Source organism: Sinocyclocheilus anshuiensis, unplaced genomic scaffold (genome assembly GCF_001515605.1).
Source record: "Sinocyclocheilus anshuiensis isolate Anshui unplaced genomic scaffold, SAMN03320099.WGS_v1.1 scaffold732, whole genome shotgun sequence".
NCBI lineage: Eukaryota > Metazoa > Chordata > Actinopteri > Cypriniformes > Cyprinidae > Sinocyclocheilus > Sinocyclocheilus anshuiensis.
The window spans coordinates 726,184-741,656 of NW_015554133.1; the positions used below are offsets into that span (position 1 = coordinate 726,184).

General features: G+C 36.9%; 1 protein-coding gene across 4 annotated transcripts in view; it reads left to right on the top strand.

Moving 5' to 3' along the window:
- The window catches only part of LOC107670328 (dedicator of cytokinesis protein 9-like), a 92,905-nt gene that overhangs the window by 58,885 nt on the left and 18,547 nt on the right, over positions 1 to 15,473 (top strand). For 2 of the 4 annotated variants that reach the window (XM_016462900.1, XM_016462902.1), the window contains exons 10-26: positions 944 to 1,018; positions 1,215 to 1,355; positions 1,443 to 1,655; positions 2,843 to 2,965; positions 3,273 to 3,355; positions 5,433 to 5,555; positions 5,765 to 5,844; positions 5,959 to 6,149; positions 9,890 to 9,955; positions 10,113 to 10,205; positions 10,310 to 10,433; positions 10,986 to 11,104; positions 13,538 to 13,627; positions 13,738 to 13,824; positions 13,955 to 14,070; positions 14,830 to 14,899; positions 15,009 to 15,131. In XM_016462900.1, the coding sequence (XP_016318386.1) occupies positions 944 to 1,018; positions 1,215 to 1,355; positions 1,443 to 1,655; positions 2,843 to 2,965; positions 3,273 to 3,355; positions 5,433 to 5,555; positions 5,765 to 5,844; positions 5,959 to 6,149; positions 9,890 to 9,955; positions 10,113 to 10,205; positions 10,310 to 10,433; positions 10,986 to 11,104; positions 13,538 to 13,627; positions 13,738 to 13,824; positions 13,955 to 14,070; positions 14,830 to 14,899; positions 15,009 to 15,131 (1,917 nt within the window). The remainder of the gene's footprint in view (positions 1 to 943; positions 1,019 to 1,214; positions 1,356 to 1,442; positions 1,656 to 2,842; positions 2,966 to 3,272; positions 3,356 to 5,432; positions 5,556 to 5,764; positions 5,845 to 5,958; positions 6,150 to 9,889; positions 9,956 to 10,112; positions 10,206 to 10,309; positions 10,434 to 10,985; positions 11,105 to 13,537; positions 13,628 to 13,737; positions 13,825 to 13,954; positions 14,071 to 14,829; positions 14,900 to 15,008; positions 15,132 to 15,473) is intronic. The other 2 variants (XM_016462901.1, XM_016462903.1) reach the window with 1 other exon arrangement.

Sequence of the window (15,473 nt, forward strand, 5' to 3'; positions counted from 1 at the left end):
ATATAAATTACTATGAATTTGATATGGTAATTAATACTGAGACACTAATTTGGGCAAAAAGCACTAATGACTTGTTTAAGACTTGAATCTTAAAGCTGAGGACTTTCAACTCGACTTGGACTTGTCTGTCTTGACTCGGGACTTGACTCGAGACTTGAATGCAAAGACTCGAGACTTACTTGTGAATTGCAAAACAATGACTTGGTCCCATCTCTGGCTTATAGTGCTACTATAAAGCTAATAGTGCCATTATTCAGCGCATGTCAGTTCAGTGTTGATTCAGTTCAGTTCAATAATTTTGCAAAGTTCATTAAATCATGAAATGAGCTATAAGCAGCTCTACAGAAGAAAACCGTGTCATTATAAAGCACAAGTCAGTCCAGTGTTGATTCAGTTCAGTTCAATAACAGTGTCAATGTTGCAGAGTTCATCAATTATGATATGAATGTGATTGAGCGATACAACAGCTCTACAGAACTAGTCATTATCAGCTGAATTTAGTTTCTCATCCAATAGTGCTGTCAAATCAATAATATTGCTATATAATATATTAAGAGTCTTTAAAACCCCAACTGAGCAAACCAAATGTGGCAAGCAAGAAACCCAAACTCCATGAGAGAAGCCAGGCTTAGACCTTTACAATCATTTTGTTGGCCAAAATTTAGAAACCAAACATTTTTTTAATAATCTCTTCATACTATCAAAATAAGGCTTTAATTGTGTGATCTCCCAGAAAGTTGGTTTGCTCCAGATTGTACAGTCATCGTCAAACACAACTAAGAGAATATAGCATGTAAATGCACATATGAAAATATAGAGTTTAACATATGGATGTGCTATGATAACTGTCTTTGGTTTTGTTCATCTGGAGCTGGAAGTGAATGAGACTGAATCAAAAAACTTGAAAGGTTTTGACTGATATCTCTCCTGCTCTGTTCTCCAGAGTGCCAGAGACATCGAGAACAAGATGAGAAATGAGACACGGCTAAAACTCTTTACACTGGACCCAGACTTACAGGTACAGCAAATCAGCATCTTAGCATGATTTCTGAAAGATCGTGTGACACTGAAGACTGGAGTAATGATGCTGAAAATTCAGCTTTGCGTCACAGGAATAGAGACTTTTTTTCAAAAATTGTCCTGACCCAAAACTTTTGAACGGTAGTGTATAAAAATATGTCGATAGATGAATCTCATGAACTCATCCTCCACAGAAACTGGATTTCTCCGGGATCGAGCCAGATGTGAAGCCCTTTGAGGAAAGGTTTGGAAAGCGAATCTTGGTGAACTGTAACGACCTGTCCTTCAACCTGCAGAGCTGTGTGGCGGAAAATGAAGAAGGGCCGACCACTAACGTACTTTACCTTACTAGCTATAGTTTCCAGCCATTTCCATCACAGTAAACCAACTTCTGAGAGTTTCTGTACTGGTTTGCATTGCAGGTCGAGCCCTTCTTCGTCTCTCTGTCGTTGTTTGATATTCAAAGTGGACGCAAGATCTCCTCAGACTTCAATGTGGATATGAACCATCCGTCTGTGAAAGCGCTGCTGCCCCCGTCAGGAGCTCACAACAGGACCGCAGCGCCAGACAGTCCACAAGCAGCTCAACCGACAGCCAACAGCCTGACAGAGAGCGCCATTCAGTTTCCACGACAGGTGAGGACACACAGAACAAGAGATCCAATCTCCGTCAACAGCAACTGTGACCTGCTATTGATAGACACACAAAATCATTTTGGTTCATCCCTCAAATGAAAGCCATTTACATAACATCAGTTCTGATCATAATGACCAAAAATCCATTTATTTTTATGATTCTAGCCCTTTGTTTTTTTATGGAAAAACACACACAATATATCACACATTTTCCAAATACTAAATGCTGAGTACTTTTATTTTATTTCATTCGATTCGATTCGATTCAATTTTATTTTATTTTATTCTTATTCTATTATTTTATTTAATTTTTTTAATTAATTTTTTTATTTAATTTTAATTTTTTAATTTTATTTAATTTTATTATTTTACAGTCTTTGGATAGGTCAATGCTTAGAAACAATAATAATTGTAATACATTATTATTTTTTTGTGCAGTGTCAGATCTTTTGCCAATATGATGCCATTAGGTGGAAAATAGTAAAAAAAAATTGAAAATAGTACAAACCTTTCAAGCCTATTAATAAAGAATGTATATTTTTATGCGTAGATGGCACTGGAAGTAAATGTTTTAGTTTCAGTGACTTTCAATAGGATCATTTTGTTGTTAAGGCCCTGAGTGTAACTGTCCTGAGTGTCAGGTTTTTTGTACCTAGTGTAAAATAGATTTATGAAGGGAAATGATGGTGAAATATTAAAATTCTAATAAAAAGACACATTTCTGGCACATTTTATGCTGTTTGCATTAACACAAACAAAGAAAAAGACAAAAATGTCCCTAAGGACGCACCTGGGGTAATGTTTAATTCTCTTCTGCACACCAAGGCTGCATTTATTTAACTAAAAAATATAGTAAATGCAATAACATTGTGAAATATTATTACAAAAACAACGTATTTAGATTTTAATACATTATAAAATGTCATTTATTCCTTCAGAAATCATTCTAATATGTTGATTTGCTGCTCAAATGAACATTTCTTATTATCAATTATATTTCTGTAGAAACCGTTGCTTTTTTCCCAGTCACTTTACTGTTAATTATCAATTTAATGCATCATTGCTAAATAAAAGCATTTCGTTTAAAAAATATGACTGACCCCCAAACACTTGTGTACATTAAACATTACTACCCTTGTTTGTGAAAATCTTTTACATTCAGTTTTACTAATCATTTCTGTCTCTAGGGAGTGTTTTCGGTGACCTGTCCGCACCCTGACATCTTCTTGGTCGCTCGGATAGAGAAGGTCTTACAGGGTGGAATAGCACATTGTGCCGAGCCTTATATGAAGAACTCAGACTCTGCTAAGGTAGCGCTGCTGCTGCTGCTGTTGTGTGTGTGTGATATCACTTTTAGGCCTCTGGAAATGTGGATAAAACCAGATGTTGGCAAGTGTTTTTAAAGCTCTCAGATTTCTGGAACAGATACTCAGATACACTAGCCCTTCTCTGCCTAGAGACCCTTCATGCTATTTCCATTCTGGGTGTGTTATAGTAATATAATTCAGATACAAATAAACGTTTTCGAAGTCCCATTTGAAATGGCATGCTTTGCAATCCTAATTACAGAGCTGCTTTTCTTTAAAAGTGCAGTTCTTTTCTTTCCCCTCTCCTCAGGCTGCTCAGAAGGTTTTAAAGAACGCTAAGATGGCCTGCAGCCGGCTGGGTCAGTACCGAATGCCGTTTGCATGGGCCGCTAGGTGAGACACACTGACTTTTTATTAGAATAAGCTCTTGAAAGTCACACACAGATGGTGGAAGTCACTTATTATGGTTACATGCCATGAGCAGGACAGTTCTGAATGTGAGATTGTGGAGGATACGGCAGACTATGTGTCCACACTGTTCCACTGTGGAAATCCAGGCAACTCGCTTACTGAACTACGCTGTGCATCTGGATAAGTGCCACTTTTAACAACTAAATTGTTAATAATTTTCATATTGTATACCAAAATCTAAAGAAATAAGAAATTATATTTTACATGAAGAAATCTCATTTTTAAGGCCATTATGGTTTCTTTATATAGTAACATAATTAGACTACTGTAATATATTACTTAAATTTATTTTTTATTTTGCTTAAATTCTAAAGTATAATTTGTAAGTGTACAGTGTGGTAGTATTTATTGCACTGAATTTAGTTTATTAATAATGCAAGTAATTTTTTTTTTTTAAATGCGTCTCGACTGGAATTTCATTTTAGGGTATAGAATCGATGTCTTCTGTGAAGTGAAATGATAGTTGTCTGTGTGTGAGAAAAATACTAATATTTTAAAGTTCTGTTCATGAACGCACATATAGTAGTTGGCTGGAAGCAATGGCTTTTAGTTAAAATATTATTTTTTTCACAAACACCTGTCATTATGCTTCAAAAGACATTCTTCTCTTTCGGATGGAGAATCCATTTAATTGTCATTAAAATGTCACAATGCTTAAAAATTGTAAGTCTTAAAATAGGCTTTATTGCAAAATACATTTTCCTATTTTTCTTTTAATTTGGAGAAGAAATATGGTGTGATGTGTCCATTTTTTGTAAGATTTGTAACATGGTTTAATGCTCTTCTCCATCATTTGATTATAATTTGTACATATAAAAGGTACATAAACATCCCTTTAAAAAATCTAGTTTACCACCTGCTTTCTGTGGACAGTAATAATGCGTTTAAATCGCATTAATTGGAGTAGGTCAATGTAGTGAAACACATTATATATTGAGGTTTATTTGCATGGAAAAGTGGCACATTTGCCCTAAATAACTTAAAAGTATAATATGTGTGGTACAGTGCTTTACCAGTGCATATAGTGACTGGTTAAGTTGGACTGTGGATAGTATGAAAGCATCACTGAAACATCTCAAAGGTCTAAACTAGGGATGCACCGATGTATCGGCCGCCGATATTTATCGGCCTCAATTTAAAACTATCGGCATATCGGCTATATAAGGAAAAAGGCAGATATAACAAACCGCTGGTTTATTAATTAAATGCGTGAAGGCACTGAGCTGTATAATGTCTGTTGCATAATCCTAGCGCTGCTGTCTGCACTTTAATGCTAATCAAATAACAAAAGACAAAAGATCTCACACTATTCTTGACTAAATAACTTTTGTAACTTTCATAAGTGTAGCGGACCTCATCTGAATGATGACCAAAACTTTACTGATGTTAAACCTACCTAAAAAGCACTGTTTATTTAATATGTATCTTTGTTCTGTTGTATTTATGTAGGCCTGCTGAATGTTAAATGGATCCAATCCATGTTCATTAGAAATTATTTGATGATGCAGCAATAAAACTGCTAGTATAATTTAATGCAGGTGTTTTTGAACTTTGCTGATTTAAAACATGATCAAAATACTATCTATTTTGATGCCAAAATTTCAAATAAGAGAGGAAGTGACAAATATCGGTATCTGAATCGGCCAGTAAGTGTTTGTTAAAATCGGTATCGGTATCGGCCCCAAAAAATCCTATCGGTGCATCCCTAGTCTACACTATACAATGACTTCCAGCCTGAGTGTGTGAGATTTCAGTTTTACTGTAAAAGCAAGAAAAGTAGAATCAATAATGTTCAGGCAAATAATTGTACAACTGTTTTTGTTCTAGTAAAGGCTGTTGGTTGCTGTTTTTAAGCCATGCCATTAAGTTTATCTTTCCAGTGGGATGTTACAGATGAGCTGGGCAGGATGTGTGTGTCTGTGTGTGCTCTTATCTCTTTCATCCGAGTGGAAAAGTGGCATAACACACCAGCAGGATGAGCTTTGTGTCTGTTTCTCAGGCCGCTGTTTAAGGACGCCTCTGGGACGGTGGACAAGAGCGCTCGATTCTCGGCTCTCTACCGACAGGATGGCAACAAGCTCTCCAACGAGGACATGTTCAGACTGCTGGCAGACTTCAGGAAGTCAGTTCTACAGTCATACGCTCCAATAATAACACTCTTGTAGTGTTTCAGGTGTTTAGTGTTTGCATGACCTGCAGAACGATGTTGTACACACTCTTGTTCAGCTATTGTTTTTCTCTCTTCTGTCAGGGGTGTTGATATTTTAGAAACAGAATAGCCTCTTTGTCCCCTTGTTTATTTTCCCTCCTCCGTGCTTTCTCTTCTCTCAGGCCAGAAAAGATGGCCAAGTTGCCTGTGATTCTGGGTAATTTGGATGTTACGGTCGATAACGTCGCACCAGATCTCACTAGTAAGGCTTTCATATGCTTTTCTAAATGTCTCTCTGCATTAAATGCAAATTTGGATAGTTTCAGATCGACCACCTGCTGCTTCTCACTGATTGGTTGATCTCCTGTGTGTGCAGATTGTGTCACGCCCTCCTATCTTCCTCTTCGTCAGAAGGAAGACGCAGCAGACTGGAGCAGGATGGTGTTTGAGGTGGAGGAGTTTGTGCCGTCTATCGCTAAATGCTCCCAGCCTTTCACAATTTACAACAATCACCTGTATGTGTATCCACGCCATCTCAAATACGACAGCCAGAAGAGCTTCACCAAGGTAAAACAATGCTAAATGTCTTAACTCACAGCCTAGACTTGTTTTTCTATAGAGCAGGGGTGTCAAACTCTTGGAGGGCCACAGTCCTATTGAGTTTATGTTGTGTTTCATTTACCTCAGAAGTCAGATATCAGAGCTGGGAATGATTTCACACCCGAGTCAAGGTCAAACCGTGATGGATGCCTCCATTGTTAGCAATACCAATACTGCAAAAAAAATGATTTTCTTACTTAGTATCTTTGTCTTGTTTTCTAGTATAAATATCTAAAAATTCTTGAATCGAGATGCATTTACTTCACAAGTAAAATGACTTCTTAAGATAATAAGTTTTTTTTTCTAAAAATAATTGATCAAAATGTAGTTAGTTTTTGCTTAAAACAAGCAAAAATATCTGCCAGTGGAGTAAGAAAAATCTTAATTCAAAGGCTAAACAAGATTATTTTTCTTGCCCCATTGGCAGATATTTTGGCTTGTTTTGAAGGGGTCATCGGATGCCCATTTTCCACAAGTTGATATGATTCTTTAGGGTCTTAATGAAAAGTCTGTAACATAGTTTGGTTAAAATTTCTCAATGGTAGTGTAAAACAACACCGTTTTTACCCGGTCAAAAACAGCTCTGTCTACAGCAAGCCGTTTTATTGCATGTTGCTTTAAATGTAAATGAGCTCTGCTCGCCCCGCCCCTCTTTTCCGAGCCGCTCTCTGAGACACGGTAAACTTTAGCCACATTTATCGTGAAACTTGCTAATTAGCACATTATTAGGAAAGGCGATTTGCAAAGATTCATTAAAAAACCCTTCACTCACTTCTTCTGGGGGTGAAGCTGGATCACGAATGATTTGCGCGAACATAGATGCATTTAGGTAGATCGGGGGGCGCATTCCCTTCAAAAACAAACGTAATCCATTGTGTCTTCAGCGGCTCAGTTGTCGGGAGTAAATGACGACTGCTATGTTCATTATTACATCCAACAACAGAACACCTCAATCGCTTAGGAGTCATTCTTGTCTACATCTGCTCTGGTTCGCATCCGATGACCCCTTTCAGCAAAAACTAACAAAACATTTTCAGAAAACAAGACATGATATTTTAAGTCATTTTACTTGTAAAATAAGTGCATCTTGATTCAAGAATTTTAAAATATTTTTATACTAGAAAACAGGACAAAAATACTAAGTAAGAAAATAATTTTCGCAGTGAATCGATAAAACCATATAAAAAGCTGTATTTTGCACAGATAATGCTGAATTATCATGTGCACTGATAGAAGTTGGATAGTACTGTGTGCACCACTGAGTTTATTGAGACACAAGCTATATTTCCATCACCCTATTTTAATGCGCATTTTGAAGTATCGCATGAGAAACGAGTGATTGAAACGCCAAATTTCTAATAAAAATCTTTTAATTCGCAAAAAGGTTTTACGCTCGCTTGAGGTGGTTTTTGACTTGTGCGAAAAAGGGTTAATGCGAATAATGGGAGATGGAAATGCATTTCGCGAATAAATTCCTCCATGTGTATCAAAAAAGTCATGTGACTTTGCGTAATGGGACGGCATAACCTGACTAACCAGTGGACCGATCTCATTGCAAATCATCTGAAATGTTATGGTCATTCTGAAATGCCTGAACAAAGTCTGTCGTCAAAGTATTTCTGTAAAATCGCCTCCTTACACGACTGCGTTCCCAAAATCAATGAGCGCATTTATTGTGTTTCATCTGCTCGCTCTGAGGTGCAAGTAATTGATTATATATGAAAATTAATATATTCAGTGGCTTCTCCTACTTTTCTTAGTGATATTTAGTGCCAGTTTATCAGGAAGTGACGATTTTGTTCTCTTTGACTCGTTGGATGGAAACGATGCTTGTTCGCAAATGTTTTATGCGATATTCCAGGTTTGCGCATAAGTTAAATTCGCATCTTTGGATGGAAACATAGCTACTGTCTGCACATTTCATAAAATCTGACTAACCAGCGGACCGATCTCATTCCACAGCATCTGAAATGTTGTTATGGTCATTCAGAAATGCACGAGCAAAATCTGTCATCAAAGTATTTCTGTATAATTGCCTGCCAGAAATGTCTTACATGACTGCGTTCCCAAACAGCAGCATCCACCTCCAAAAGCAATGACCGCATTCATCATGTTTCGTCTGCTCGCTCTGAGGCGCAAGTAATTTATTATATATGAAAATGATTATATTCTCCTACTTTTCTTAGTGATTTATAGTGCCAGTTTATCAGGAAGTGATGATTTTGTTCTCTTCGACTTGTTGGATTGGAAACGATGCTTGTTCGCAAATTTTTTATGCGATATTCCAGTTTTGCGCACAAGTTAAATTCGCAACTTTGAGGCCATACCCGGCTACAGACAAACAGAAGTGCTAGCAAACAATATATTGCTGCTGTTGTTCATGTTTTATGAATGTTGACATGCTGAGTAGCCTTTTGGGATTCTGAACTCAAGAGTTTCCAAGTCGGAACTCTGACTTGAGAAGACATTCCATTTAAAAGTTCCTATTGGGAAAAGGAATTTCCAATTTCTGAGTACAAATGGATCAGCATTAGTTCAAACCCTGCACACATAACACACATACAATAAGCCTGAAGGACTTGATTAGCTGCATGCATTTAATTTAGGTTGAAGCTTAACTCTCCATGGCTGTGGCCCTCCAGGAACTTGAGTTTGAGAACATTAAGGGAAAAATGCAGAAATTGATCTGAACAAACATTCTTCTCAATATTTAAACATATGCAGTGGAAACTACAGGCAGTAACAAGTGTAATGAGGCATTAGGGAAATCTGAAAAGTTAAAAAATAAATGTTTACAAGCAACGGGACACTAGTGCTTTTCTGTTGCCATCAAACAAGGAGAGAGAAGGAATTTGATGTACCTCAAGAATAAATCAGTCAAACAGTCACTGCCAAAAACCTTCAAGGGCTACATCCAAAACACTAATTTGGCTTAAATACAGGATGGGGAGACCAGCTTCAGACGTTCATCCAGGCAATGTGCTACAGCAGGGATTCCCAAACTGTTCTAAAATATTTACTTAAAGGCCCCTGAGATTTTAAGTTAATATTTCAAAAATTTAACAATAATTGGACAATGCAATCACAGTTTACTGTTCTCTGATGTTGGTTAATTGGTGACATGACATGCAGGTAAACAACTAAAACATTTAGGCCTGGTTTCACAGACAGGGTTTAGACTAAGCCAGGATTAGGCCATAGTTCAATTAGGACATTTAAGTAATTTTTTATTAATGTGCCTTACAAAAAACATTACTGGTGTCCTTCTTGAGACAAAACAAAGGCATTGATATATTTTAAGATCAATCAGTGCAAGTTTCTTTCAGAACTTGAAACAGCTCAGATTTACATTTTAGTCTGGGACTAGGTTTAAGCCTCATCTGTGAAACCGGGGGTTACACTTTTTTAACATGTTTAATTTTAATATTTAGTTAGATTTGTTATTTTAATTTGACATTTTTATGATTTGCATCTTTATTAGCTTTTCATCAACTCACAAATCACTGTAGTATCATATAAATGTCACAACGTTTTACAAATAGATTCTGTAAAATTCTGTTTAAAACTCACAGGACTCATGTAGCAAAAGTGTGTAGGATAAGTACAGTTGCTGAAGTAGGATTAGAAAGATCAGTATTTTTTTTAAGCAAGTGCTCAGTGAAGTGTTAGCTGATTGTATTTCATGTTCATGTCTCTTGTGATTCCAGGCCAGAAATATCGCTCTGTGTCTTGAATTCAGAGATTCAGATGAAGAGGACGCTCTCCCACTGAAGGTAATGTCTCACACAAACACTAAACACTAAAATAAATTTAAATTGTAATATTTCACAACATTGCTGTTTTTCCTGCATTTTTGATCAACTAATGCCACCTTATGTAGTTTGTGTAACTGTAAGTGATCCTGTAGCTGTCTGCGCTCTGTTTTGTCAGTGTATTTACGGGCGTCCAGGAGGGCCAATGTTCTGTAAGAAAGCATTTGCTCCTGTCTTACACCACCAGCAGAACCCAGAGTTTTATGAAGAGGTGAGACGTTTACCTCTGCGCTCTACATATCTACGTTTGTGTGTTCTTATGGTCAAACTGCTGTGTTGTCTGTGTGTTTGAACGCTTGTTTTTAACGTGTCTAGTTTAAGATAGAGTTGCCGGCTCAGCTGACGGACAGACATCATCTTCTGTTCACTCTCTATCACATCAGCTGTGACAGCAACAGCAAAGCCAGCACTAAGAGACGAGAACAGGTGGAGATACAAGGTGAGAAACACACTCACATACGACCTTCTGAAAGCAGCCTTAACCACTGGACTGAAAATACACAGTGAAAGAGTAAAAAGAGAATCAATATTTAGATCCATTATAACTAATTAAACGCAATGTGTGGGCTGCATACGTTGACATTTTAGGGACACTGTTGCTTGCTAAGTACCATTCCACTCACTCATTCTGTTGTGTTGTGTGTGTGTGTGTGTAATCACTAGCCTTAACCCCTAAAACACCAACTTTAAGTTTTGTGTTAATGAAGATTTCGTGGGTCTGAGGCTAGCAGGTTTAATCAAATTCTGTACAGAAATACTAATAATTATATAATTAAAAAATATATATATATATATAAATATATATATATATATAATTAATAATTAAAAAATAATTTGACCCTCTAACTCTAACACTTTCTATTCTATTTCAATTCGACTTTATCTATATTTATCTTTTTTTATTCTTTATTTAAAAAAAAAAACTAGCTTTCTATTTTTTCTATTCTATCTACTTGTTTTTCTTTGTGTGTGTGTGTGGGTGTGTGTGTAGTGGGTTATGCGTGGCTCCCCTTGCTGAAGGATGGCAGAGTCATCATGAATGAACAGCAGGTGGCAGTGGCTGCAAACCTGCCATCAGGTTACCTGAGTTACCAGGACAACAGCAGCAAGGTGAGAGATTCTGTTAATATTTATCGGGTTTTTTTTTTCGTTTTTTTTAAATGGTGTTTTGTTGTGTTTTTTGAAGTGTTGTTTTTTTGTTGGTTTTTGTTGTTGTTGTAGTTTTGTGTTGTTTTTGTTTAGTTGTATTATATTGTTTTGTTGTATTTTTTGTTTTGTTTTGTTTGGGGTGTTGTCTTTTTGTGTGTGTGTGTGTGTGTGTGTGTGTGTGTGTTTTTTTTGTTGCTGTGTGATGTGCTTTTTGTTTTATGTTTTGTTTGTGGTGCTGTTGTTTTTGTGTGTATCTGTTTCGTTGTATTATGTTGTTTTGTTTTGTTTTTTTGTGTTTTTTATTGTTATATTGTGTTTTATTTTTGTTTTGTTGTATCATGTTGCTTTGTTGTGTTGTTTTTTGTATGTTTGTGTTTTTTGTAGTTGTGTTTTGTTTTGTTGCATTGTGTTATTTTTGTATTTTGTCACATTTTGTTGTTGTATTGAGTTGAGTCGATATGTGTTGGGTTAAGTTGTTAAGGGGTGAATTAGAAATGTGTTGCAAAATTCACCATTGAAGACAATGTCGCGTTAAGCCTTTGCGGGGCCCTGGGCAAACCCCCCCCCTTACATGGTGGTTTTATTCAATTAATTAGTAAATCAAATATGCAATCAAACTCTGTATAAAGACGCGCACGTTATACTCGTGAAATAAAAATAAACAAACACAATGTGCACATCATAATCCCATAAGAGGCTAAAAAGGATGTACATAAATTAAATTAAAATTAAATATCACTCACCACTAAAAGGGATTCTTCCTGCTGTTCTTCTAATACACAAGAAATTATAGAAATTTTAAAAATGTATAATAATTTTGTTTCTCTATTTAACAACATTTACGTACAAAAGTGAAAGATGTCTTCTCTCAGGTAGATTCTCTCAGTTTTCTAGCTGGATGTTGTGCTTACGATCAATAATCACGTCTTATATAATAACCACTGCATTCGCTCAACTGATTTGCAGAAATCAAAACACGAGTTCCGCTCACTGTGAAGCGGGATCGACTAGGCGGCAGAGGATTCCGCTTGGTCTTAAAGCCTTTCTGGAGCGGCTGCATTCACAATTCAAACAATGATTTGGAAAAAGAATAATTAATTTGTTATTTGTATGGTCTAGGTGGTCATACGGTGTATGCCTGCAAATACAGGACAAACTGATGCCTTAAAGGTGACATATCATGAAAATCTGACTTTTCTTGGTTTTAAGTGCTATAATCAATTCCCCAGGGCATCTACCAACCAAGGAAACATGAAAAAGATTAACCCAGTAACTTTGTTTTGGTAAGCCATTTTCTGCAAGCGTCTGAGAAAACGAGAGCGTCTGATTTAGCTCCCTTGGTGACGTGGCAAAGGGATCTCATTATAATATTACCACCCCTTAATCTGTAAGTTTACACCACAGCGCCGTTGTTGTGTTTTCGCAAGTGACAACGGTGTACTAGTTCTAATGCCATGGTGAAAGTTTGAGCAAAACATGCTAACTGTTCTGTCTTTGGCTGCACAGACGAGCACAGAACACTGTTTAGAGTCCCAGCCTCAGAGGAGACAAGAGAGCAGTGGATTTATTGATTTATTTACTGTATATTGCTGCTGCCACACAGATCTAAAATAAACATGCAATTTATTTCCCAGCTGTTTACCTTCACAGACATACCCGTGCTCTCAGAAAAACGTATATCAGAAGTTTAAACTCATATGGTTTAAAAAGCTTGATTTCAGCGTGATAAACATGTTAATCAGAACCAAAACAGATTTTTTTTTAGCAGGTACGAGCTGTAATGGTGCAGCTCTATTCTGGAAAAGGGGGCGGGGAGCAGCAGCTCATTTGCATTTAAAGAGACAGGCCTGAAAAAACAGCGTGTTTCTGCTTTCACTCAAAATATGCATTTTCAAAATTATATAATAAATGATCTGTGGAGTATTTTGAGCTGAAACTTCACAGACACATTCTGGGGACACCAGAGACTTATATTACATATTGTAAAAAGGGGCATAATATCTCTCCTTTAAATACGGGACGATTCCGTATTATACAGAATGGTTGGCAACCCTATTTAAAATGCAAAAGAGGATTGTCTCGGGTGCCCCCTAGTGTTCTGGGCCCTGGACTGCAGCCCATGTTGCCCATTAGGATAACACGGCCCTGATTGAAGTATACAGGCACATATGCTTGAAGTCTGAAATGTGCATAAATGTACATCAATATTTCAATAATTAATCAACACATTCGCATATTCACAGTTGTCGACATGTTCATTGACATGTCGGTTAATGACCATGTGACCATCTTTTTTAGTAAGCGTTACATTTTGAAATGATAAAGGCCTTTTCAGATCCATGTTTCCTGTGCATTAATTAAATATGTGTGTGTGCGTGCGTGTGTGTGTTACAGCAGCACACTGGTCAAGAGGTGAAGTGGGTGGATGGTGGGAGGCCGCTGCTCAAAGTCTCCACACAGCTGGTGTCCACTGTATACACACAGGTATGAAGTGTCCACCTGCACATCTCAGATCAGAATTTTTACATAGTAATCAGATACAAAATGTGATATGGAGCATTAATGCTTATTATTTAACTGTTCTTTCTCATCAGGATCAACATCTGCATAACTTCTTTCATCACTGCCAGAGTATTGAATCCACAGGCCAGTCAGGAGGAGAACTGATCAAATACCTGAAGGTACTTGCTGTTTGTCCTTCCTGAGGATGTTTGAGGCCTGGAGGTGTTTGTTCAGTTCAGTGTGCATTAGCAGGCGTTTCTCACCCATCTCATCCTGAGATCACAGATCTGTCTCTCTCATCCTCTATAGAGTCTGCATGCCATGGAGGCTCATGTGATGGTGAAGTTCCTCCCCACCATACTGAACCAGCTGTTTCGTGTGCTCACCATCTCCGGTCAGGATGATGTTGCTGTGAACGTCACCAGGTCTGTTCTGAGCAGCTTTCACCTGCTGTAGTGTGTCTGTAAAGGCCCGTTCACACCAAGCACGATAACTATAAAGATAACGATAAAGATATAGTTCTAAAAATCGTTCTCAATATTAAAGAATAGCAGAGTCCACACCACAGCTATAACGATAAAGGCACAGAGAAACGATATCGTTGGAATCATTTTCAGAACGATTTTTTTCCAACTGATGAACGATACAAACACTGACAGCCAATCAGAATCAATCCTGCTATAACTAGCTCGAGAATTTAAAGCGGCAGCGCATGTGCACTTATAATAAACAGACGATATCGTTCGCTGGTGTGGATGCTAATATCGTTATCTTTATAGTTATCGTTCTTGGTGTGAACGGGGCTTAACAGTGTTATTTTAGTATGGTTAATATACTATTATATTTTTTAGTAATACTTTGTATTAATTTTTCTTTTAATATTTTCTATTTTAATTTTCATAGTTTTATTTTTAGTCATTTTATGTGCTTTCCTGTTTGTTTTTTTTTGTATAATATGTTTATAATATGTATAATATGTTTTTTTATATAAATTTAGGTTTAATTTATTTTTATTTCAGTTTTAGTTTTATTGTTTTTTATTTATTTACAGTTAGTAATTTTATTGTTACACCTTAAACATATTTTGTTTATTTGCCAATACAACATCTCTAATTTTCATTTAGTTTAAGTTTTTCCATCTAATATTTTTATTTTGTCTAACATTTTGTCTCTTCTCTCGTCAGGGTGATGATTCATGTCGTGGCTCAGTGTCATGAGGAGGGTCTGGAGCATCACTTGCGTTCTTATGTAAAGGTGAGCTGTATCATGATACGTCACACCTTTGCCTTTGTGATGTAAAACAAGTCATTTTGATTATAACCCTGTGTAATCAACATTCTTGTTTTCTTGTGTTTTTGAGTAGTACGTTTTGAAGGCTGAGACTAACTTAACCAATGGTAAAACTGTCCATGAGGACCTGGCAAAAGCCATGACCACCATCCTGAAACCCTCGACGGACTTCCTCACCAGCAACAAACTGCTGAAGGTACAACCAGCGAATCAGATTCAACATCCCTCACAATAAAGAAGTAGACTTCAAGTTTGTTTTATGAAGTATACTAAACTTATTTAGTAAGTATACTAAAATCAGTGTACTAGTAGTATACTTGTAAGTGTACTATTTCAAAACTTTCTAGTAGGGGTGCTCCGACTGATTGGCTACCGATCATTATCGGCCAATAATCACGTTGGGATGATCGATCGGCGGTCTATAAAAAGGCCGATCTCAACAAACCGATCTCAAGCTGATGATGCTGCCGTGAGAGGTTTGGCACGACATGCAGCGGCACCGTCTCAGTCTCTGTCCGGCGCGGGTGAAATAATTATA